Consider the following 27888-nt stretch of genomic DNA (forward strand, 5'->3'; position numbering starts at 1 on the left):
AATTAATGGATTGTTCCGTGCCGCAAGAGTTATTATGAGAGAAATTCGGAAGGTGCATAATGAACGTGAGGATTTGGCGTTCACGATTATTGCAAAACTTCAGTTGTTCGTTATGTTCCACTGATTCACCCCTTTTGAAGGAATAGATCCAAATCGATCTCCCACTTTGCATGTTCTGAGTACAAGTGATTCTTGTACATTTAAATACCTCTAAGAAATTTGCATATTTAAGTATACAACTCGAACATTCAGATCTCAGAAAACTGAGACCAATTATTATTCTCGAAAACCAATGAAGCTACGTAAGAAAATATAATTTCAAATTGGCATCAGTTTAGTTTTATTAGACGTAATTTTAAAAATTGAGGAAGTATGCGATTTCATCAATATTCTCGATGCTGAAGATCTCTTTAAAGATCCTCAAAACATGGTTATTGGGAAATAAAGGGTGCATGATTCTTTGACTCGTTCAAATATTTCAACCGTAGATTCTTTAGGTCAAAAGAAGCAGTTTTTTCTTATACCATTTTTTCCGGATCGGCGCATTATACGATAAAATAAGATGAATACTTTTATTTTACAAAACGTTTAAATATTCATTAGTTCCGTCAAATTTAGTTTCAAGAGTTGGGTTTTTTATTATACAGGGTTAGAACGATTTAGAGGGGGACTACAGCGACATCGAAAACCGTTAGAAATACAGGGTACCTTAAATTACGAAAAAGTTGCGTTATTCAAGGATGAGTGGGGGGGTGTTAACAGTTCCCAAATATCTCTGATGGTTCCTCAGATATCTCGAAAAAACTGAAAATCAAGATTATCATTTTTTCTTTATTCATTTGTTTCTGGAGATAACTACACGAAATTCGGTGTGTAGTCATAATCCTATATTGCGATTATACTGGTGTACTACTTTTTTATAATTTAAGCTACCCTTTATTTTTAACGGTTTTCGATATGCCTATAGTCAGCCTCTAAATAGTTCTAACCCTGTATATAGATGCAGATCAATACAATTTTTAACAGCAAACAATAATTATAGCATGTTTAAGCACAAGTTAGCGTAAACGGGGTATCATACAATTTGGTGAATGATACAAGAGCTCAGTCAATCAGTAAAAAAACTCTTTCTCCCCGTGAGTGTAGTGGATTGTAAGATATGAAATTTTTCACGAAATAAGCTGAAATATTTTATATTGAAGGGCATCTCGCACTGCAAGAATCGATCCTTCAACAAAAAGAAAAATCTAGAAAGTCTCCTCCAAGATACCAGAAACTTTCATCTGAAATAAAGAGAAAATAAAAGCAGAAAAAGGTAAAATAATAAAAGTAGATTCCATATGTCACATTGACCTAAAATTGACAACCCAATTGAAAAAAGATTCGGAAACTGCATTATAGTCCTAAAACCATCCTGAAATTTATAAATCGGACAGTGATTAACCAGATGATTTATGGTTTCTTCTGGTTCCCCGCATTCACAACTAGGGCTTTCAACTGAATTCCAACTGAAAAGCATACTATTGCTTCCGTACCTGTTCTTATACGATTCAGAATACATACCATATTTTCCTGGGAAGATCAAAACCAGGAACTCCATTGAAGGGATCAGTAACTGCTTCTTTGTTTAAAATGGTGCAGGTACTCCATTCAGAAATCTAGAAAATTAAGAATAGAGTTGGTTTTTTTATGGTCCGTTATGATCATACTGAGAAAATTTAAAGACGGGGGTAATATCTTGTGTTCGAAAAGGATACATCAAATAAATGAAAAACTATATTTCATTTCATTCGATAAAACCGTTTGTGATATAGAACTAAAAATAAGAATTACATATTTCTATGGTTTTTCTACAGCCTGTATCTTTTAAACGGTGTCGATTCGGTTAAAATGGTAAAAGAAAAAAGTGCTCCTTTCGACTTTTTTGAACCTACTGTTGAAATGTTTGTACCAGTCAAAGACCCACCCTGTATATTGCGCTCATAATCAGAGCTTTTTCCAGAGTTCTAATGGACTCCGCTATCTGGGATGACTTCAAAGAGGTTACCTTCTCGCTCCTGCTCAAGTTGTTGGTCCAAAGCATTTTTTGTGTTGACTTGCAATGGCGAGCTATTTTGCCAACATCAGGTGCTCTGGAGTTTCCTACGCTGCCCCAAAGAAGTCAGCTTCTGCCTGACCTATCATAATAAGGTGCTTCCTGAGGCCACAACGCCCTGTAAGGAATCCAGTGAGGAAGTGTAGCATATTCTTGCTACAATCCAGACAACTCTTAGATCTTGCAGTGTTGAAGTTATCAAGGAACTTTTTGAATTGATCGAACACAGGAGGATGCCACAAAGTCTAGGGAAAAATGTGGATCTGAAAGGATTCTGTCCCGAGTGTCCTGATTATGGTTTCGACAACGAAATTTTTCAAAAGTTGTGCCAATAAGCCATCAGGACCTAGGGCTGATGTGATATCCACAATTTGAAGCTGTTTCCCTATTAGTCCAAGATCCCAGAGCGACCAGACATAACTTATTCTCACACAGTTGAGACTTTTGGATCTCAGTAGAGTCTCATGTGCTTTGAATACCTGCGAACTTGTGGAGCTTGCCTAGTGACACTTGGCCAGATACCAGGTGGCAAAGGGTACTAAAAATAAGTGTTACCTAACTTATTTTTACATGGCTGATTTTTATATGTTTTTAAGAATATTATTCTGAATTTATGCTATAAGTGACAGACACTTTCCATGGGCCAAAACACTTGCCAGACGCTTTGAAGCTGCGCAAAAAATGAATGAACTTTAGGTACTTATTTTCTACTCGATCTTATGATACAGGCATCCTAAACTCCTGTTTTCCAAAAAAAATTTGGATTAACCAAAATTTCGATTATCCGAAATCACTTTGGTCCACATTATTTCGGATAATCGAGACTGCACTGTACTGCAATCGATTACTGCAAAACCTGGCATCATCTACGAAAATATTAAAGAATTATTTTTTCAATAAGAAACATGCCTGTATTGCCTGTCCATTAACTATTCAAGAATTCGAAAGAAATTGTATCTGAATTAACAAGTGAATGCACTGAGTTTCTTTATTGTGTATAAGTATGTGCTGTGTATGTGCAAGAGTTGATACTCTTAGGTATGTGTATGAGCTATATGTGCGAGCAATGTAGTATACAGTAAAGGGACTCCAAACAGATTGTGAAAGGGAACCGAGTCACACTCCCTGGTAAATAATTTTAATGTTTAGGGGATGTTCGGTCACTACTATTTATCTGAATGATGAAATATAACTTTTTTTATAGTTACTTCGATGACATATTTCAATATCAGACATGTGAAAATAGGTGTTCATTTATTTTTTGTGCAGCTTCAGAGCGTCTGGCAAGAGTTTTGGCCATGCAAAGTGTGTGTCACTTATAATATAACTTGAGAATAATATTCTTTAAAACATATATAAATATCAGCCATGTGAAAATAAGTTAAGTAACACTTATTTTTAGTTACCTTTGCCACCTGGTATCTGGCCAGGTTTCACTAGGCAAGCTCCATAAGTTCGCAGGTATTCAAAGCACATAAGACTCTACTGAGATCCTAAAGTTTCATCTGTGTGAAAATAAGTTATGTCTGGTCGTCTGGTGTGCAAATTGGCGAATGCGCTGGTCGCGTCAAAAAATTCTTTTACGCGAAGTGTCAAAAAATAACGAGCCGTTCGTGACCTTCAACAGTGAATATCGAAAGGTATCAAGCTTAGCGAACCCCGGAAGTGAATTGTTTTTCTTCCGAAAGTCGTTTTCATCCGGATCGTTAGAGATCGAGTAGACGCTAGGTTCGCCCATGTTTCAGAATTGGTATGTAAACGTCGTTGCCACTCGTAATTTCAGTCATTCATTTCCAGTCGTCCACGGACTTTTGAACGCTTCAATTTGCCGACGACGGTTCGGAGATGAAACCGAAGGAATGGATGCGGAATGGCTTCTATCGGATTCGAATTTCGTGGTACTTCGAATAGGGTTAGAGCGCGAAATAGTCTTTTTAAATCCTCGAAGGACTGGGTTTCGATTATGGGCCACAATCGGTTGGAATAAGAGGCGGTAATCGAGACTGCATATGGATAGAAATTGGGCTGTAAGGGCTGGCATGAATGTGTAATGGTGCCGGGAAATTAGATGCCAACTGCAACTTTGAGACTATGATATGTTGGAATGTTATCTACTTGGAGAATTTCATGCATGTAGCTTTGATTACATATTTCATACTTTCAATACATGTAATTTCATGATTGGTGATTAATTTTCATGTCTCGACAAAGCTGGCATGTTTCGATTCAATAGAGAATATGAAGAGATTGAAAACATTACCAATATCATTGTATACAGGCTGAGTCTTTGACTAGTACAAATATTTTGACAGCAGATTGTAGATGTTGAGGTCAAAAGAAACTTCTTTTTCTTTTACCATTTTTTTCGAACCAGCTCGGTTCAAAAGATACAGGCTGTTGAAAAACCATGAAAAAATGTAATTTTCAGTACCGTCTCACAAACGGTTTTATCGAATAAGATGAATTTCGGACACAATATATCACCCAAGTCTTCCAATTTTCTCATTATGACCATTACGAACCATAAAAACACCAAAAATTCAATGAACCCAACTCTTCAAACTAAGTTGGACGCTATCTAATGAATATTTGAACGTTTTGTGAAATAAAAGTATTCTTTTTTCTTTTTCAGATTACATTTCCTGGTTACCTGGAGAAGACTCCCTGGATTTTGTTTTTCTCCCAGGAAAGGATGAAGGTCTTGTATAATACGAGGTATATTGATATCTAGTTAGCATAGACCAGTTCACTGCATAAAGTTTTGTTTTGCGTAACCATAGTAACTAACAATAACTCATTAGAAGTGTCAGTGTGAAGATTGAGATCGAAAGAGTGAACCAGAGTTACGCAATAAATTGAATAAAAGAAGATGTCCACCGAAATTGTGAAAATAGAAAAATTGGAGTATCGAGCCATCATCAAGTACGTGTATTTAAAAGGGTTAAGAGGTGAGCAGATTTACGAAGATATTCTTGATACCCTTGGTGATCAATGTCCTTCGTATACGACCGTGAAAAATTGGACTGCAAGCTTCAAAAGAGGTAAATTTTTCATTGAAGATGATGACCGATCGGGAAGGCCAGTTTCTGTGTCAGTCCCCGAAAATATCGATGCAGTTCATGACATGATTTTATCAGACCGTCGAATTGGGCTAAAACGGATATCTGAAGCACTGAATATTTCATACGAAAGCGTTCATCATATAGTTCACGTCAATTTGGACATGAGGAAAATTGCTGCAAAATGGATCCCCAAATGTTTGAATGTTGATCAAAAACGTGCAAGGGTAGAAGCATCGCGTTCGATCTGTGCTCGATTTGAAAACGCTGTAGACTTCTTAAGCCGAATTGTTACTATGGATGAGGCCTGGGTACATTCCTACGATCCAGAAAGAAAGCAACAATCGATGGAATGGCGACACTCTGGTTCTCCAAGACCTAAGTTTCGTGTTCAAAAATCTGCTGGAAAAGTTCTTGCTTTAGTGTTTTAGGATTGCCATGGAGTAATTATGCTTGATTTTTTGGATAAAGGTAGAACAATAACCGGAGATTACTGTTCGACATTACTGACCACTCTACGGAAAAAAATTAAAGAGAAATGACCCGGAAAGCTATCCAAAGTTGTTTTGTTTTTGCAAGACAACGCCCCTGCACACAAATCTCATGTTGCCATGCAAAAAATTCTTGATTTAGGGTTTGAATTACTAGAACACCCCCCTTATTCACCAGATTTGGCACCATCCGACTATCATCTCTTTCCTCAACTGAAAAAAAGTTTAAAGGTCGTAAATTTTCTTCCAACGAGGAGGTTATAAAAGCTGTGGAGGTCCGTTTTGCAGAGCAAGAAGAAACATTTTTTTGAAAGGCCTAGAGACGTTGCAGGTTCGCTGTAATGAATGTATGCAAGAGAGGAGAATGCTATAATTATTGTTTGTTGTTGAAAATTGTTATGCTCTTCATCAAAAGAATATACTATTTATAGAACCTGCCAAGCAGAAATTTTGAAAAGAGAATTCTGGATGTACAGAAGGGAAAGAAGTTTTATATATAGAACGATCGAATATCCTGTTTTTTTTTCAGGTATTTTTTCCGTTAAAAATAATTCCCTTCATTTTCAAGACCACTCTCACTGCTATAGATAGATGCTCTATAGAAAGGAGAAAAAAGCTGAGAAAAGAACGAAGCCAAGAATCCACCTCTGCGGAACTCCAGACTTCGCAGATAATTTCGTAGGTATACTTATCTCTGCGTTCATTCGAAAACCTTTCGATAGAACGTACGTTATGAATTCTCAATAAGATGAGACTCAACTCAACCACTCGCCTAATATTAGCAGCAACTATTTGAAGAACACTTCAAATCATCCCCAATTGCGGGATATTCACGAATATCATTTCCCCCCAAGTCGCAAACGTCTGCTCCTCAACGATCTACCCACGCATTTAGCTCTGCATAAATTCCGCTTCCACTCCACATTCCACCATTCATGTGTCGTCCCCAATTGCATTAGATCCGACGCGTTCTCTGACACCGACTTCTTGGAGGTCTCCTGTTATTTCGTCTCCAGAGCCGCTGTTACTGGAATTTCCACACGGAAACGAGGGGTACGGATTCATTAGTGGGATGGCAACAATTAGGGAACATCCAGGAATATTCAGGTGTTGACGGTCTCGTAATTAAAACCGGATAACACGCAATTCATTTTAATCACCTGGGGGTTGCGTATGAGTCGCAAGTGAAAACCTTTATGCTCCGAGTCCGAGTGGGAGTTGTAGTGTCAATTTCGAAGTTTGGACATGTTTTTGAGGTCGTGGGATGACCTTTGCAGCCAATTTTTGATCCCTTGATAAAGTGAGTCATATATATATGTACCATGCCCTCCAGTTCCAGAGTTCTAATAAACTTCTGTATCGAGAAAGACTTCAAGGAGGTTACGTCCCTACTCGTACAAGACTTTAGAAGAGGACAACACAGTTACCATGAAAAATCCATAAACTTCTCTCATTTGTCTGGAACCCTTCTGTGGTACACTAAAACGTACTTACACGAAACAGTCTCAGAAGAAGTAAAAAAGTGAAGAGAAATACTCTGGCGAAATCTTCCGTGGTTCGATAATTCCTAAATGTTAAACTTAAACACTGCGAGATCTTACTGAGTTCCTTACAAAGCATTGCAGCCTCAGGGATCACCTTATGAGAATGGGTCTAACAAAAAGTGACGAGTGCAGATAGCTGTGGGGAATGCCTCACCATTGTGAGCCAACACAAAAATGCTTTGGACCAGAAACTTGAAGTTGAAAAACTCTGGAACTACACCATTTGCAGTTGTAATTCAGAAACAATCAATTGAAATTCAGAAAACATCACAGGTATTTCAGGTTAGTCAAGTTTGTTTCAGAAAACATCAAATGTAATCCAGATTAGTCAATTCGATTTCAGGAATGGTCATTTAAAATTCAGTTCAGTCACATTTATTTCAGAAATCGTCAATTGTATTTCAAAAATTATCATTGCAATTCAGAAATAATCAATTGAAATTCCGAAAGCATCACTTGTATTTTAGATTAGCCAAATTTATTTCAAAAAACATCGAATGTACTTCAGATAAGTCAAATTCATTTCAGAAATCGTCAATTGTATTTCAGAAAATATCAATTGTAATTCAGGAATTATCGATTGAAATTCACGAAACATCCCTTTTATTTCAGGTTAGTCAAGTTTATTTCAGGAAACATCAAATGTAATTCAGATTAATCGATTGAAATTCAAAAATGGTAAGTTGAAATTCAGTTTAGTAACATTTATTTCAGAAATTTCTGAATTACATTACATTTGATGTTTTTTTAAATGAACTTGACTAATCCGAAATACCAGTTGTCTGAATTACAATTGATAATTTCTGAATTACAATTGATATTTTCTGAAATACAATTGACGATTCTTGAAATGTATCTGATTGATCTGAATCACGAAAGATTATTTCTCAAATAAATGTGACTAAACTGAAGTTTAAATTATCATTTCCGAAATTGAATTGACTAATCTGAATTACATTTGATGTTTTCTGAAACAAACTTGACTAATCTGAAATAGAAGTGATGTTTTCTGAATTTCAATTGATATTTTCTGTATTACAGTTGATATTTTCTGACTTATCTAAGATATAAGTGATGTTTTCTGAATTACTATGGATATTTTCTGAATTACAGTTGATATTTTCTGAGATAAAATTGTAGATTTTCGTAATGTATCTGATTGATCTGAATTACATTTGATTATTTCTTAAATAAATGTGACTGAACTAAAGTTTAAATTACTTTCTGAAATTGAATTTACTAATCTGAATTACATTTGATGTTTTCTGAAACAAACTTGACTAATCTGAAGTAGAAGTGATGTTTTCTGAATTACAATTGATATTTTCTGAATTACAGCTGATATTTTCGGACTAATCTGAGAAGAAGTGATGTTTTCTGAATTGCAATTGATATTTTCTGAATTACAGATGATATTTTCTGAAATACAATTGACGATTTCCCAAATCATTCAGAGTGATCTGAATTACATTTGACGATTTCTGAAATAAATGTGATTAAGCTGAATTTCGAATGACCATTTCTGAAATTGATTTGACTAATCAGAATTACATTTGATGTTTTTTTAAATAAACTAGACTAATCCGAAATACAAGTGATGTTTTCTGAATCACAATTGATATTTTCTGGATTACAGTTGATATTTTTAAATACAATTGACGATTTTTGAAATGTATCTGACTGATCTGAATTACAATTGATTATTTCTTAAATAAATGTGACTAAACTGAAGTTTGAATTACCATTTCTAAATCTGAATTGGCTACCATGAAATACAAGTGATGTTTTCTGAATTTCAATTGATTATTTCTGAATTACAATTCATATTTTTTGAAACACAATTGACGACTTCTGAAATGAATCTGACCGATCTGAATTACATTTGATGTTTTCTGAAATGAACTGAATTTCAAATGACCATTTCTGACATTCGGCTGACAAAACTGAAATACAATTGACGATTTCTGAAATAAACTTGACAAATCTGAATTTCAATTGATTATTTCTGAATTACAACTTGAGAGCTGTAGACAATACAACTTAAAATCCACTCCTATAAGCATTTTTTCGTTGGCTCATATCGTCATGGCATTCTATAACTATTAATTTCATTCTCATCAGATTCTTCTTGCGGTAAAATGGTCCTGTAAGAAAGCTAGTGATGATAAACTTCGTTTACCCCTACTGACCAGTGACCCCAGGTACCAGGTACCCAAATTAAAAAAACCTTGTTATTCAGTCTTGACTTGTTGGATGCTGGGTAATTCTACAGTTTTCCGACACTCTGGAGAGCCCACCAGCATAAAATATCTCATACTGTAGAACCTGCAGCATAATCAGCTGAATTACTTAACATGTGTTATGAGCAATAGGGGTAGGTCCGATATTCCCGAACAGTAGGTACTGTCAGTATTCTGAGAGACGATGACTATTGGCCTGATCGTTTTGTTTCTGTTTGAATTAGAATGCGACCAGCAATATCGGAATGTTATGAAAGATAGTTCTCGTCAAACACCAGCCTTTTTTGCGAAACCGAGCTGAAACCATTATCGAGAGCAAACTCCCGAAAACTTTTCCGACCAACCCCCATCTCTACCAACGAAAATAAAACAATACAAACTCCCGCGCTCCGCGAAATGAATCCGACATCCGAAAGTTCGAATACAATAGATTAATAGCATCATTCACCGGGCCTAGACTACGAACGAACAACCCAAAGGCGTTATTCCGAAATAAATTGACTCTTCTACTCACTCACTGCTGACGGTGGTGCAGCGCGGTTCTGGATAGGCTCCTCTCCATAAATCAATTCGTAGAACTGCGGTGGTGAAAACTATACGGTTTTCAGCAATGAACTTTTTCAATGGGACTGGTGCAGCGAATTCAGGTGCAACAAATCGTCCAGATATAGCTGTTGCTGACGTCAAGAATTGGAGGTACATTCTTGTGTAACTTGCCAGCAACAGCTCTGCTCTTTACCTGTTTCTGTATCCAGAATTAAATCATCTGAAGCCCCAAAAAAATTGTTTTCAATGTGGGATTCAATATTTTGAATGGGGTTGCGTTGCACTGCTAGTTTCAGATCTATTGTTGCCCCCATCAGAGCTGTTTTGGGCGCTACTTCGTCTACAGCTAGCCTTCCAGTTCCAGAGTTCTGATTAACTTTAGCATCTTAGATGGCTGGCTTCTTCCTCGCTTCTACAAGTGATCTACAAGTATTCCACAAGTATTTTTACGTTAGCTTTGAAATGGCGAAGCATTCAGTCACTAGGTGAACTGGAGTTTCTTCCTTCTCCCCACAGAATTTGTATTCGTCAGTTTCTGCTGAGGCAGCATTGCCCTGTTAGGAATCCAGTAGGGAGGTGTAGGATATTCTTGCTAACATCCAGATACTTTTCTCATCTAGGATGATTCCTTATTTATCTACCCTTTTGGAAGAAGGCAAGGTGACTAACTCAGCCAAACTTTGTTCAACTTGATCTAAGGGGAGATTTTAGCCAAACTAAAACTTAGAGTAAGGTTATTATCTAGGTAAGTATTTAATTAGTTTAATGGCAAATGCAATATTAAAATCATAATCATGGCAACGAAGAAGACCTCCAGGGCTTTGAGGCTTCCATTTAGCCTCACAAAAATATAATATGCACGAGGTAACAGACAAGGCTTTTAAAGACATTGTGGGATTTGTCAATAACATTGACAATCCTTTTATAATTGAATAAGTAGAGTTTAGAATAACCAAAAAAAGGAGTCACAGTTCTGAAAGGCCGAAAGAAGAAGTAATGACCTCGTTCTATAACAAATACCAGATAGTATAAGAAGAATATAATGAAAGTGGAGTCCGTGATCCATCAGGATATTATTTTAACCAGGTTCGTTGTGGCTCGGCTAGCCTTTCGGGAACTGCGACCATGTGTATCTTTTATTCTCTATCCTACTCATTCATAGGAACACAAGGAAGTCGTCAATGGTGTTGATAAAACTGAAAACATCATTAGGAGCCTTGGCCGTTAACTCCTGAGTATCCAGGACCAGTTTCCCCATAAAAATGGTTCTTAGGCCAGCCAGCTCTGGATACTTGCAAACCATGTGTTCAGCTGTTTCTACTTCTGATGCACAGAGCCCACAAATCTCATCTGCTGACTTCCCCATATGGTACAAATGATACTGGTACCGATCGTGCCCTGTCAGCAGTCCCACCATCACCCGGAGCTCGTGACAGCTTGAGCAGTTTTGTGGTGTAGGTCTGTGAAATCATCTCAAAACTTTTTGACTGAGTAAGGGAGTGTTTCTCAAGAGGGTTATTCTGTTGTTCAACTACCATTGTTGAAACGCTGTTATAAGGCTTGATTCAATATTCAGACTAGAGGCAGTATACAAAGGCGGTTCACAGCAGAGGAAAATACAAAAAACAGAGTAGAAAGATATTCCTATGCTATTTGGTCACATGACCTCAGAGATGACGTAGACAATGTCAGGTTCATAGATAAAACAGAAAATAAAAGTTCAGTACATGACATATTTGACAAAAAACAGAGAGAAATCAATACGTCCAAGTATAGAACGAAGCTCACGAACAAACTCTCTCGAACCGCACTTACAGCGCGCATCAGTAGCCCGAATACACAACCAATTCGCGCACACGCGAGACTGGTTAAAACATTACCACTGAGGTCTTGCAGTGGGACGAACTAAACACGAACATCGCGAACCCTACGGGCACAGCGCCAGACCACGCGGTTGAACTGCTTATGTATGATGCAGCCACCCCTCAGTGCGGTATGGATAATGTCACCAATGTCCGCATCTGTAGCGCCAACCATCTTGATGATATTGCAGTTTTCAGGGCACCATCCTCCTCTAGCTCCCACAATCAGTGGAAGCACCTCTGTGATTATATCCGGGTGAAGTTCCTCAACCTTCTCAAGGAAGGTGGGAGTGGAGTATATGGCTTTCATAACTGCATAAGCCATGCTTAAAGGCTCTGGGCACTCCCAGCTCACTGAGACGTCTCATACAATGACGTGCTGATCTTTATTTAGCAGAAGGTCGGGCTTTAAAAGTTTCCCTTCTCTGTCCCTAATCCTGGGCTCTCTCGTCACCTGTTCTTTATCGCTATATCCTCAAGGCGATAAGCGACGTAGTTGTGCATAGTTATTCTTTCCCCGTGCATGACACTGCACTCTTGCAGTGAGAGTGACTCATGTTGCCTGCATCCTGCCCGGCAGACGGCTTCTGGTCCTTGGTTCCACGGCAGGCCAGCAGTTGGTAAACATTTTGACCGCAGCTGTATTGCCCCTACATAGTCCTCACCTGACCAGTATCTGGGAGGGTTATCAATGTACGTGTTGCACATCTTGTGGTTCTTGTGCATCCAGTCCAGTGCCATAGTAAGATTGATGGAGTTCACTGGCCCTATTAGCGTCCTTCATGGCAGTGGTGGCGTTTGGCGGTTTTATCATCCTGGCCACCCTGTTCATCCAGATTGAGGAGCTCTCCACGACGCAGTTCAGAATTGGCGTAACTTCTCTCAGTTTCTGCATCCTGTGAGAGGTTATAATGGGGATTTTGTCCCGTATACAAAATACTCCCAGGCCACCCTCCCTCAGCGGTGCATTGATTAATGCGTCGTTTACGTGGATGATTATATTGGTCTTTTCCAAGCCCACAGAAAGGCCTAGGTCCACCAGGTGTTAACCTTGATGCTCTTTTTGAAAGTTCATCGGCTTTTTCATTTCCTTCAACACCATAATGCACTGGTACACATAGTAAAGTCACTTTATTGCCTCTGGCCAGTTGTCATATGATATTATGGCACTCCCATGTCAGCAGAGATCCCTGGCAGTGTGATTCCAGAGAACTCAGCGTGACCTGGCCCATCAGGGTGTACAGAGAGACACAATCTAGTGATCCGAATCCTCCAATACCATCTGAGACAACTTTATGGTATAGACAGAGAACCAATGCTACCAAATGTACATCTAGAGATTGAAACAATTTGTGGGAATGAAAAACATTGGAAAAGATGCTTCATATATGATAATATCCTCTATATAGTGTATATGACATCAGAGAACTAAGTCGTTTCTGGAAAAGCAACATAGACGATAGTCTTCGATGAACAGATCTTGTTGTTTACAATCCAATATACAATGGACCGATCAGATATAACTCTGCAGTATTCATTTCACGTAATACATCTGTCACCAACCAACTACGAGAAAATATAGATGATATATCGCCACGTTACGTGTTCATGGAATAATACATTTTCGCACGGAATAAATGGAAATTTCGACACTCCAAACATGCACTAGTTTTGCTGAATTGATGGCAGATGCTGAAACTGTTTGGAGAACTCATTTATCATTATGATAGACACAAGGGCGAAGCCTGGAGCTTCGAACATCAAATCGATAATAGGATGTCATTAAACTCCACTCATTTCAAATTCTGAACAATTAATTATCTTGTTAGTCATAACTCATAAAAAATTAAGACCAAATTTGATACACCATTGGGAATTCTTTTATGTGTGAGCATAAATAGAATATAATATACACTGCGCAAAAAATTAACGCACATCATGGAAATCTCAAATTTATTCTACAACTGAAGGTGTTCTCAATGATAATTATTTTCATCAAAATTATGCATGCATATGTTATCTTCAATACAGATGTTTCTTCCCAGCAGGAATAAAAAAAGATGATATTATCAGATTTTGAATGTATTGGCTCCATTCTAAAATCAGTTGTTCTCGATCAATTCTAGTGATCAATAGTTTTTCATTCGTTTGATTTTCTACACTCGATCGCTATGCAACGCGAAACACGCAATTTGACCCAAGAGGAATGTGCCCAAGCGGTAGTTTTGCGAGAAGAAGGGTGGACATACACAAGAATTGCAGAAAGGTTTGGAGTTTCCCATACAAGTGTGTCCAGAATGTTGCAGCGATTCAGGGAGACAGGTATGAATGTCCGAAGACCAGGACAGGGTAGAGCACGGGTAACAACTGCCATTCAAGAACGTTACTTGAGAGTTTCTTCGTTGAGACAACGGTTTGCAACCGCTCACCTCCTTCAAATTCAGCTTGAGCAAACTCATATGAGGTGCAAATTAGCACTCAGACAATAAGAAATCGCCTCAGAGAATATGATTTAAGGCCTCGTATCGCGGCAAGAGGCCCAGCTCTTACCCCAGCCCATCGAAGGGCGCGTTTGGATTTTTCGAGAGAGCATATCCATTGGGAAGAGGCCGATTGGGAAAGAGTTCTCTTCACAGATGAGTCTAGATTCTGCCTCTACCATTGTGATCGACGTTCCCTTGTATACAGACGTCCACATGAAAGATATGCTCAGTGCAATTTCCTGAATACTACTGGTTTTGGGGGAAGATTGATTATGGTATGGGGTGGAATATCTTTGACTGCTCGCACAGACCTAGTGGTCGTTGATAATGGAGCTATGAATGCTAATAAGTATATAAGGAACATTCTTGAAGAGCATGTAGTGCCATTTGCCCCATACATTGGTGAAAATTTCATTTTTATGGACGATAATGCCAGACCCCATCGTGCGCGCATCGTTCAGGAGTACCTTGAAGAGGTTGAAGTCTCTCGAATGGAATGGCCAGCAAGAAGTCCAGATCTCAATCCGATTGAGCAGGTTTGGGACAACCTCAATAGAATCCAACTAGGAGGAATCTGGAAAGGATTAGATCAGAACATTTTAAGATCACTCATTTTGAGTATAAACCGTCGTTGCCGAGCTGTAATTAACGCAAGGGGTGGAAATAATGAGTATTAAATCAGTAATCAGCATTTCAGTATATTGAAAATTGTTCATTTCTGTTCTTTCACATAAGATTCGGTGAAATCCTGAATTTTTCTTCCATTTTATGTGTCTTGTTTCTTTCAAAACCTTCCCGAGAGAACATAAAAAATAAGTTATAAAATCAATGTAGAGTTGACTTTCATTAAAATTGAGGTTTTCAGAATGTGCGTTAATTTTTTTGCGCAGTGTATGTGAAATTTATCGTTTGTGTAAAAATTTCTTCTCAGTGTATGTACCACAAGAGATTAATTTAGCTGGAATAAATCACTGAAAAAATCCGATATTTTCATAACAGTGAAACGAGAAAAACGCACATTATTCAATGTCACCTAATAATCTCCCAGGAAGGGAAATGATACCGAACGTACCTACTTATATTAATATTCTCCGAGCGTGCCAGGCGGAAGCCGCCTTCAAACTTTTCAGATTCGACCGTTCCATTGTTTCGTGATGAATTATCATCCAACCGAAATTGGCGAATTTCCTAATTTTCAATTAATTTGAGTTCAGGATAGGATTGCGATGTCGCTTTCCACGAGGTTTCTATTTCACGCTAGATAGGAAATAACAGTTCGTGTTTCGGCTAAGAGTATTGTAATTAAATTTCCAATTTCATCCGATACATTAATGCCTATTGCCCTACGAAACTTCGTTATGGATGCAGAAAGTTATCATGGCGATGCGGACATGACTTCAGTAGTTGTATTAGTTCGAATAATCTCGGAGGGGAGTCTAGTTAATTGAAGCAATTGGAAGGTTTCAATTTAACGATAACTACAGTCGTATATTGTGCTCGTAGCATCAATTTTATTGGTAAAAGTCCAATATGAATTACTTTCACTTATCAGCAAAGCAAGGCTTTAAAAGACATGACGGCGTGCAGAATTCTGGCCGCTAAAACTTGAGGATCTAACACAAAAATATGGATGAACGTCATGATTGTGAGACCAATACTCACTTACAGGGCAATATTCTGGCCCTTCTGAACAGTACGTGGAATATCCTCGATAAAATATAGACGAGAACTTGTGTTATCATAACTGGAGCTTTGATAACTTGCCCTACTGGGTCACTGGAGATTATTATAGATATAGCCTTTGCAGTCCGTCATTCTGATTTAAGATGAATATCTACAGATTCAGAAATTTTGAGGAATTACTTTTTCGAGTGGCGTTTGCTTCCTAACCCAAATTAAATCGAGGTTTAGTGTTTGTTTTTATTTGAATAATCATCAAAAATATAGGAAATTGTGCGTAGTTTTCGGCAATTCTTTCTTGGAACATGACTCCAATTCAAAATATCTAGGAGTTATACTGGATTCGTCGCTGAATTTCAAAGCACATTTGGAAAAGTTGCGTCTGAAGTTGAAAACCAGGAATTATATCTTGCATAAACTAGCTGGTACTTCATGGGGTGCTGATGCAACTAGTCTTAGAACGGCAGTACTAGATTTGGTATTTTCAGCTGCTGAATATTGTTGCCCCGTTTGGGTTAATAGTGCCCATGCGCAACAAATTGATGCGCAGCTAAATCTCTCTATGAGAGTTATTACTGGAACTATTAGAGTCTCACCAATTTAATGGTTACCAGTTCTTTCAAATATTATACCGCCCCATATTCGTAGACATACTGCAGTTATAAATTTTTGGAATAAATGACACTCCTTTCCCGACTCATTTCCAATTCTGTCCTATATTCCACAAGATACGATTCCCAACTGTAGTCGCGTAAACCCTTATGGTCCAATTCTTTCTTCAATTCGAATGTAAGGGACAAGGTCATTTAGTAATCTGAATAGAAAACGTGCACTATTTTCAACCAAGAATTAGTTAGTCGTCCCTCGAATAGAGTTCCTGGTTTTGATCTTCCTAGAACAGTTCACGGATGTTGCAATAGTATGCATTTCCGATAGAATTCAGTTGAAAGCCCTAGTTGAGAATGCGAGGAACCAGAAGAAACCATAAATCATAGGGTTAATCATTGTCCTATTTATAAATTGGGTGGTTTTAGGGTTATATATGCAGTAATCGAAATTGGGTTGTGAATTTTAGGTTAATCTGACATATTGAACTTTATTTTATTATTTCATATTCTGCTTTTGTTTTTTCTTTTTCAGATAAAATTTTCTGGTAACTCAAAGAAGACTTCCTGGAGTTTTTTTCTTCGAGGAAAGGATCAATTTTTGCAGTGCGAGATTCCCTTTACTATGAAATATTCCAGCCTTTTTTTTTGTAAACAGTTTAATATCTTACAATCCACTTCACTCACAGGAAGAAAGGGTTTTTTACTGGGATTTTTTCTTAAGCTCTTGTATCATAGGAAAAATTGTATGGTACTCTTTTACGCTATCCTCTGCTAAGATTGTATCTCATACACATGCTATAAGTATTGCGTGGAACAAGTCTTATAATAATATGACGAATCAGGTATTTTTTCCGTTAAAAATAAACCGTCCTTCATTTTCAAGGTCACTTTTACTGCAGCTATAGAAACGAGAAAAGAGCTGAGGAAAAAACAAAGCCAAGAATGCACCTCTGCAGAACTCCAGGTTTCGCAGATAATTTAGTAGGTATATATACAGGCTGGCCATTTGAAAACGAAACAGACGAGATAACAGACGAAATAAATTTTTTCGATAGAAATGCTCGGACAGGTCGATTTCTGTTTCGAGGGGGACAACTTAAGATGTAGGTTACGGACGCATAGCGCTTCAACCCTTGCTACTACAACCCTCACCCCCAATTTTTGAATAGGGAAGATGGGGTGAGTGATACCTCATTTGAAAGGTATTTTTATACTGATTTCAGCACAGTAATTGTTTTTTCATTTTATGCATTAGTTCTCGAAATATTCCTAACTAAGTATTTGAAAATGAAGTGGTGTTTTCATGTCACTTGTAGTGTTTTTTTGTGAAAAATCGACATTTTGAGCTTCAAAACAACCATGACTGTGGCTTCCTTCCTCCAATCCACTGACATAGAAATCTTTAATCAAGATGTCGAACAAACAAAGCGTATTGCGAAGGAGCTCAATCTTGCTGAAATTCAATCTAAATTATGTTCGATATAATTTGCAGTATTTCCAATAACATGCGGTAACACTTGATCGATAGAAATCTCCAAAAAGTCCAAATACGTACATATCTCTTATCAGATTACCAGGTAAGAAAATCAAATCATTAATGATGCCACATAAATATTCCAGTCCCACTTACCTGGTAATCTGATTAGAGATATGTACGTATTTGGACTTTTTGGAGATTTCTATCGATCAAGTGTTACCGCATGTTATTGGAAATACTGCAAATTATATCGAAGATAATTTAGATTGAGTTTCAGCAAGATTGAGCTCCTTCGCAATAGGCTTTAATACGCTTTGTTTGTTCGACATCTTGATTAAAGATCAGAACAGTTATGGGATGAAATGGAATGAACAGTGATCAGAACTGCTTGTAAGTTTTTATTTATTCCGAGAAAAGTATCGACTGTATCGAAATTTTGCAAGAGACTTTTTTGTGTCAGAATTGAATGGTAAGCCACAAGAGAATTTTATTTTTCGAAAATCTACCCCACGAAAACAATTTTCTAAGGAAAATCATAAGGGGTTGTTATTTTCAACCCCTAATGATAAAGTTATGAGATCTAAAAAAATTGTGTGAGTAACATCTACTTAGTGCTTCATTTTATGTAGAGTTTTATCACTCAGTGTTTATTAGAACCCGTAAAAAAAATTAAAAACTGTCAACTCGTCATCGCCTTACAAAGGCTGTATCTTGGAAGGGAGGTCGATTTCGAAAAAAATTTATAGGAACTACCCCTGCTTATTTTCATCGAAGAATCATCTCCCCAAGTCCTACGCATTTGTTTACAGATACCCTATATTTCTATCATCCTCGAAAGTTATTACTCGGCTAAATGTCCCAACTAATAATCTTGAAGACACTGCGACGAATTCGCCTCGCGAAATTTGAATCCCAATCCACTTACGTCCCAAAGGCACTCCAACGATTCGCCAGACGATTCAATCTACGCAACTCTAGTGGCAATTAGGATATAACGAAATTAATTCAAAGACATGAAAAGGGCATGGTCGCGAGTAACCTTATTATGCAAATGGCGCGAAGCCTACCAGCGGGGCATTCCTCCGGGGTTGTTTATTTATCGAGCGAGGTCGGTCTCCCAGCCCAGCCGGCATTCACCGGAACCGGCGGGATATCAGGAAATTTCACAGGCCAGTAATTGACAATCAAGACACAATGCGGCGGTTTTTGGGCCGCGACGTAGTCCCGTAAAAGGCGAGGCGTCGGATCTGAGGTAATTAAGGGCCTAGATGAGGCGAGAGCGCTGCCGATTTGGAGGTCTGAGGTGTCGGGAATATTTGATGAGGTGCGAGGTGGTAAACAGGAAGCGGATGGGAAGGAAGCGTCGTGCCATGGATTCGGAGAGTGGTCTTTTATTTTATTGGTGGGTATGAATGGAGTTGTCGTGCAACAAGTGGAAATCATTTCGAGCGCCTGTGGGATTTTTCAAGGAATCAGGAGTGCAATTATACGAGGATCAGGCTCGTACCCAGGGGGGGGGCTATTGGGGCTCTAGCCCCCCCCCCCCCAAGGCTTTTGCAAAAGGTCCCTCATGATCATTCAGCACATAGAACTTTCAAGTATTGCTCAAGTAAAATAAGAAAAAGGCCAATAACATTATTATATGAAGCTACAAGTACAGCCATCTATTGAATGTCAAGGTAATTCGCAAGAATTTTGTTCGTGCTGTCATCTGGTCCTTCTTTCGGGGTGGGTGGTGAAAAATTCTCTAGAGCCATCGGGGTGAATGAATTGTCATCCAAATATTCCTCACTTATCAAAAAAAATCTTTCGCTGCTGTGCATTATTACAGCAACGTTAAATAATCTTTTCGACAGTGAAATACAGCAAGAAATATCTGGTATTGATGAACCAGACAGTGACAAGGGTCACTTCTGTCAATTCTGACATAATTTAAAATTTTTCTTTTTGTTCTTCTTAATTTTTTTAGTTATAAGAAATGAATGTTTTTGTTACATTTTCCTCTTTTAGTGGATGTTAGCTGAGCCCCCCCCAACACACCTTTCTGGGTACGCGCCTGACGAGGATGTATAGATATCTAGTTAGCCTAGAGCAGTTCCATGCATACAAAAAATATTGCGTTACCATAGCAACGAATAATAACTCATTAGAAGTGTCAAGTGATGGTTGTGGTCAAAAAAGTGAACCAGAGTTACGCAAAAAATTAAAAGAAAGAAGATGTCAACCGAAATTGTGAAAATCGAAAAATTGGAGTATCGAGCCATCATCAACTACCTGTATTTGAAAGGGTTAAGTGGTAAGCAGATTAACGAAGATATGCTTAATACCCTTGGTGATCAATGACCTTCGTATGTGACCGTGAAAAATTCGACTGCAAGCTTTAAAAGAAGATAATTTTCCATTGAAGATGATGACCGATCGGGAAGGCCAGTTTCTGTGTCAGTTCCCAAAAATATCGATGCAGTTCATGACATGATTTTATCAGACCGTCGAATTGGACTACAACGGATACCTGAAGCACTTAATACTTCATACGAACGCATTCATCATATAGTTCACGTCAATTTGGACATGAGAAAAATTGCTGCAAAATGGATCCCCAAATGTTTGAATGTTGACCAAAAGCGTGCAAGGGTAGAAGCATCGCGTTCGATCTGTGCTCGATTTGAAAACGATGTAGACTTCTCAAACCAAATTGTTACTAAGGATGAGACATGGGTACATTTCTACGATCCAGAAACAAAGCAACAATCGATGGAATGGCGACACTCTGGTTCATCAAGACCTAAGAAGTTTCGTGTCCAAAAATCTGCTGGAAAAGTTCTCGCTTCAGTTTTTTGGGATTGCCATGGAGTAATCATGATTGATTTTTTAGATAAGGCTAGAACAATAACCGGACATTACCATTCGGCATTACTGACCACTCTACGGGAAAAAATTTAAGAGAAAAGACGCGGAAAGCTATCCAAAGGTGTTTTGTTTTTTCAGTTCAATTTAAATGAATGTTAACTCTACATTGACTTTATAACTTATTTTTTATGTTCTCTCGGGAAGGTTTTGAACGAAACAAGACACATTAAATGGAAGAAAAATTCAGGACTTCATCGAATCTTATGTGAAAGAAGAGAAATGAACAATTTTCAATATACTGAAATGCTGATAACTGATTTAATACTCGGTATTTCCACCCCTTGCGTTAATTACAGCTCGGCAACGACGGTTCATACTCAAAATGAGTGATCTTAAAATGTTCTGATCTAATCCTTCCCAGATTTCTCCGAGTTGAATTCCTAAATCATTAAGAGTAGCTGGATGATTTTTTTGAACTTCTCAGCCTTCTATTGAGGTTGTCTCAAACCTGCTCAATCAGATTGAGATCTGGACTTCTTGTTGGCCATTCCATTCGAGAGACTTCAACCTCTTCAAGGTATACTCCTGAACGATGAGCGCACGATGGGGTCTGGCATTATCATCCATAAAAATGAAATTTTCACCAATGTATGGGGCAAATGGCACTACATACTCTTCAAGAATGTTCCTTATGTACTTATCAGCATTCATAGCTCCATTATCAATGACCACTAGGTCTGTGCGAGCAGTCAAAGATATTCCACCCCATACCATAATCGATCCTCCCCCGAAACCAGAGGTATTCAGGAAATTGCACTGAGCATATCTTTCATGTGGACGTCTGTATACAAGGGAACGTCGATCACAATGATAGAGGCAGAATCTATACTCATCTGTGAAGAGAACTCTTTCCCAATCGGCCTCTTCCCAATGGATATGCTCTCTCGAAAAATTAAAACGCGCCCTTCGATGGGCTGGGGTAAGAGCTGGGCCTCTTGCCGCGACACGAGGCCTTAAATCGTATTCTCTGAGGCGATTTCTTTTTGTCTGAGTGCTAATTTGCACCTCATGAGTTTGCTCAAGCTGAATTTGAAGGAGGCGAGCGGTTGCAAACCGGCGTCTCAACGAAGAAACTCTCAAGTAACGTTCTTGAATGGCAGTTGTTACCCGTGGTCTACCCTGTCCTGATCTTCGGACATTCATACCTTTCTCTCTGAATCGCTGCAACATTCTGGACACACTTGTATGGGGAAACTCCAAACCTTTCTGCAATTCTTGTGTATGTCCACCCTTCTTCTCGCAAAACTACCGCTTGGGCACATTCCTCTTGGGTCAAATTGCGTGTTTCGCGTTGCATAGCGATCGAGTGTAGAAAATCAAACGAAAGAAAAACTATTGATCACTAGAATTGATCGAGAACAACTGATTTTAGAATGGAGCCAATACATTCAAAATCTGATAATATCATCTTTTTTTATTCCTGCTGGGAAAAATAATCTGTATTGAAGAAAACCGTTGAAAGTGGATAACATATGCATGCATAATTCTGATAAAAATAATTATCTTGGAGAACACCTTCAGTTGTAGAATAAATTTGAGATTTCCATAAGGTGCGTTAATTTTTTTGCGCAGTGTTTATTCGAGGCGAGAAACTCTCCCCATGCAAATGAGCCTTTAGGTTCCGTTGCTTGTAAATTTCTCGTTATCGAAATATCTGCTTCGATGAAATATGGATGAGAAAAACTGTTTCAACGACTGAATATTCTAAAAACGATGACGACGTATCCCAACGGATACGCCGCAGTAACTGGAAACCTTCGCGAACTCGAGCATACTACAAAACTCGAAATCCCTCTCCTCCTAGGCGAGAGATAGAGATTACGAACGCCATCCCCTTCCTCGCGATCGAACAATGCAGCTCGAGATACAACCGTCGATTTGATCGGTAAAATTCCCTCGAGCCCAGGCCACTCCAGATAATCCGAATACGTAAGGAATTTCCCGAAGATGATTAATCTGCGATTCGAATCTGTATCAATCCCAATCCCGGCCCGCACTCGAAGCAAGAAACTTTAAACTGGGTTCTTCCAGGTCGAGTGGCGGACCCTCGTCAAGGGTCCTTGGTCCTGTCCGTTCCCCCCCTCGTCGAAGAGTTCAACTGTTGCAAATTCATCGGGGGAGCCGTGGAACCGGATGATCGACGTCTTCCCTTTGGCGTTTTGCGGCGTCGAAAACCCTTAATTACCGATGCCTGACGGATTGGGCGAGCTGCTGACGCCGCGTGAAAAATTTCGTAATTACGGGACTAACAAGAGTTTTTCCAATATCCCCGGGGCGTTTTTCGTTTATGGAAAAGATGAAAGCGTTCTCGGGGAGATTATTGTGGGTAATGGAGCGGGGGCAATGTGAAACGTAGACTTATGAAGAGGAAATGAGTGACGACAGCGATTCGATCGACTTGAAAAAGTGCTGGAAGTTTCAGTTGTGAGCAGGCCTCGTACTGGCAATTACTGGTAATCGGATATTTATCGCTGCACTGCGTCACACACGAGAGTCTCCATCTTGGCTTTTATACCCATTTGCTAATGCTGGCCTGTGTTGGTGTTAAGGGAGATACGCACACAGCTCCTACAGCAGCGCTAGATGCCATACTTGATCTGCCTCTCCTATACCTACATGTCATGAAATGCAGCCTGCTGGAAGCAATAAGAATATCCCTTAATGGAAATCTCCTACGCGGAAACTGGGTTGGACATTTGAATCAACTGGACTCAAACCTATTGGCAAAACCATCGGATGTTATGCCAACCATCTTCGATTTGGAAATGCCCTTTGAAACGGTCATAGTTGACCTTGCTAGTGCAATAAGTTTCGTGAATAGTTTGGACAAAAAGTCATCCACGTGGTTTACCGATGGATCAAAATCAGAAAGAGGCACCGGCATTGACGTATATGAACTAAAACAGTGGATCTCTAAAGCCCTGGGAAGTGAACCCTGTATTTTACAGACCGAGACACTGGCTGTTTACGTATGCGCTCAGGAGTATCTCAAAATGAACCTCAAAGGGGCGCCATGTCAACACGGACAGCCAGGCCACGCTGATGTCTCTGGAATCACACTTCCAGGGATCTCTGCTGGCATGGAAGTGCCATAATATCATAAAGCAACTGGCCAAAGGCAATAAAGTAACTGTACTATGGGTACCAAGACACTGTGGTGTTGAAGGAAATGAAAAAGCCGATGAACTTGCAAAAAGAGTATCAAGGTTTACACCTGCTGGACCCAAGCCTTTCTGTGGGCTTGGAAACCAATATAAGGCATCGGCCCAACAATGGGAGTTGAACAACAGAATATCCCTCTGGAGAAACACTCCTAGACTCACTCATTCAAAAAAATTTGTGATGATTTCATCGATCTACACCAGAAAACTCCTGAAGCTGTCTCGAGCTGAGCTTCATGTGATGGTGGGACTGCTGACAGGGCACTGTCGGTACAAGTACCATTTGTACCGCAATGGAAAGTCAGCAGATGAGATTTGTAGGCTCTGTGGATCAGAAGCAGATGAGATTTGTAGGCTCTGTGGATCAGAAGCAGAAACTGCTGAACTCATGGTATGCAAGTGCCTAGGGCTGGCTGGCTTAAGAACCACTCATATGGGGAAACCGTTCATAGATACTTACGAGGTAACGGTCAAGGTCCCTAAGGATGTTGTCGGTTTTATCGACACCATTGACGACCTCCTTGGGTTTCTATGGATGATTAGGGTAGAGAACAAAAGGTCTACATGGCCACAACGACCCCGGTTCAAATAATAAATAATAATAATACCCATTCGACAGAGATCTACATTCGGCACGCGCGGTCTAGGTAGTAGGTACATCCACCCTGCAACAAATGGCGCCCAAGTCAGTATATCTGTTAATGAGACCTCTCGATCCATTACGATATGAGAGCCCAATTGACAGGCTCTAGATACACATTTGCTGCAGCAGATGTGCTTGAATTAGATAGGAACTGGCTGACTCATGTCCGATCTCAACAATAGAACCTGAACACACCTTTTTCTAAGTACTCCTTACTGTATGACATTACAAGGATTCTAGATTTTAAAGGGGGCTGCTTTGCACTCCGATTTCAAGATCTATTGTCCTCCCATCAAAGCTGGTGTCTTTCCCAACTATCGGTCTAAAGCCAGAGTTCTCCTGTATCTGGGATGGCTTCAAGACACCAAGATGACTCCTGCAAGATTCTCGTCCAATGCATGCGTACTCTAAAATGGCATTTTCTCACCAGGTGATCTGAAGTTTCATCCTCCTCTCCATATAATCTACATGCTACATTGCTACATGCTAGTTCAGTGCTTTGATCGCAGCTTGACTGTCAAGATGTATGGCTAGGACACTTTATGATAGTTTCTTTGTAGGTCTATTTCCACCTTTTGATTGCTTAGCGATACTGAGCATCTGGACCAGCTCAGAATTCTCCTGCCTTAGTCCCAGTCGTGGTTTTAGAACCATCTCATCGCCATTTGATAGTATTTCTCTCGAGTATTTAGGGGTTGGTTTCCTTTTCCAATTTTCCTCTCAACTTAACATCGTAGTGAATGTTTTCTTGATGCTGATTTTCTTTACCGTCTTATCACTGGGAAGATATGTCGATGGGATGCACTTGGTCAGAGAGGCCTAAGATACCGTCTTTGAATATGGCAATATCTACTCATCACAAAATTAAGGGGTGTGAGATGGAAGGACCTCCAACACCCTAGTTTAGCACTATCTCATAGCTACAGTAATTTGAAACACATGTTAGCTTTTGTATTCTATTGAGTATTTTTCCAGTACCATTCTTGTTCACCTTGGTGTGCATTACCTAAAGCTAACCTTAATTCGAATTTGGTTTGTTGGCAATTGACAACACGACAGTTGAACTGGAATTTCCTTCCTTCCGCCCCACAGAAAATACTCTCATCAGTTTCTGATAAGCCTATCACCTTAATATGCAGTATGGTAGATAACCTTTGGATATTGCTAACCTAACCTAACCTAATCTAACCTAACCTAACCTAACCTTTGGATATTGCAATTTTGAAGATCAGAAAGAACTTCCTTAGAGGTTTTCATCCCTGCAGATTCTTCCACAGCGTTTTTACTTATTTTTTTCACTTCTTCATGGTAACTCTCACGTGTAAAATTTTCAAAACTGAAGTATTAGAGCAAGCATACTTACTTGTTGTCCATGTGTGTACTCAATTCCTGCTACAAGACAGGTTGCTGCTGAACTCAACCTTTCCAAACTCCTAGTTGTGAAATCGTCATCTATGACCTCTACATCATCCAAGTCCTCTAGTTTGTTCGAAATGTTATCGTTTAGTATAGGCACTGAAAAAAAAAACAGTTTTTGAGGAAAAATCCTGGGAGAGTTTGATTTTCTTGATTGATTTCTGTGAATGTTAATATTTTTCATTGGTTTTCTAATTTGATATTCCACAGAATTAATTTTTGACCAACTCTCAACTTCCACATCCAATTAGATGAAAAAGTTATGACGGAAACGCAACAAGAAAAAAATGCACGATCCGAATTCAATACTCTCATAATTTTCGTTCTATTTTCGTTGAAGTTCATGAAACTCCATTTCGAAGTCGGCCCGTTTTCATTATTTAAAACCTAGCGTCGAGGGGGCAAACCTGATTCGACGAAAATACTCTCACCCTCTTCAGCGAAAGCAATCGCGTTCACCGAGAAAAATGACTTATTTCGAGTTGAAAACTTACCAGAAATTCGCGGACGATTGAAACTCGCAGAACTGAATCCGGGCGAAATTGAAAATAAAATATCATTTGGGGAAATCCAACCCGCTGAAGTTTTCATATCGTTTACAAAGTTCCGTGCAATTCGACGAACTTCAAGCCTCGATTTTTTCTTAGTTCGAAGAAGATTTTACAGCCCAAAGAGCATGGAAGATATATCTCCTCTTTCGCCAAGAGAAAATTCGATTTACGATCTATGAGTAAGAAGAAGTACAGGGTCCTTCGTCAACTTATCTACTGAGCCAGTAAAAAACAACGCACAAAATTCATACCTTCAGCATTTAGGTGCCATAAATGGCTTTGGTGACTCATGCCATAGTGGCACCTGATTTTAGTGGTTTCATAGAGAGGTTGGCAATCAATTCACTTCATGCCGCTTTGAATATTCTGATTTATCTGACACTAATCAGGAGGGTTTTGACAGTTTGAAGATGATAAAAAGGCATTTTTTTAAAATATCTCGCTTCCTGCACCTCTAATCGTTTCTGTATTCATTATGAAAGTTGAAGGTAATAAAATTCTATACAACTTTTGTCTGAAGCTATTTTTCATACCCTTAACCGTTTTTGAGTTGGAGGATGAAAAGTGCAAGGAGCTTAGCCACACATGCGAAAGGCCAAGGTCAAAGTATGAACCCAGTCTAATGTATATTCATCGCAAGTTTGGCGCCCTCCCACACATTTTGTCACGATTAAATTGTCAGATTGAGGAAAAATATACTTTTCAACATGTAATTAACCACAGATATCTTAATCTGACACGCTCGACTATGTACAATGATCGTTTTTTTTTTACTATTCTGACAGGCTGTCCTAGACAATTCCCCCTATATACAGGTCTAATTTTTGGTAGAAGTACTCTACAGGGTCCAAGCTATCTCTCCTTATATTAATCTGACATACAGTCCCTGGCCAGTTTATTAGACGCACTGAGGATTTTTTTTATATTTACTGGTATTGCTCGAGGAAAAAGCAGAATATTTGAATTTCATTTTCACAGAATGTTAGTTTTATCTACGACTCTCATTAAATTGTTCCATTTGGCATTTATTTTTGATGTTGTAGTATTAGTACTTAAGTATGAATCAGTACTATGTTTTCCAGTGGACGTCTTGCATTCTGCAGGTTCGAACGTTATTTCGAT

At 38.9% G+C, this 27888-nt stretch overlaps 1 protein-coding gene across 1 annotated transcript in view; it reads right to left on the bottom strand.

Moving 5' to 3' along the window:
* Positions 1-27888, bottom strand: part of LOC123317066 — a 174414-nt gene that overhangs the window by 16972 nt on the left and 129554 nt on the right. The window contains exon 2 of the mRNA XM_044903426.1: positions 26163-26314. Coding sequence (XP_044759361.1) covers positions 26163-26314 — 152 coding nt within the window. The remainder of the gene's footprint in view (positions 1-26162; positions 26315-27888) is intronic.

Source organism: Coccinella septempunctata, chromosome 7 (genome assembly GCF_907165205.1).
Source record: "Coccinella septempunctata chromosome 7, icCocSept1.1, whole genome shotgun sequence".
NCBI classification, from domain to species: Eukaryota; Metazoa; Arthropoda; class Insecta; order Coleoptera; family Coccinellidae; genus Coccinella; species Coccinella septempunctata.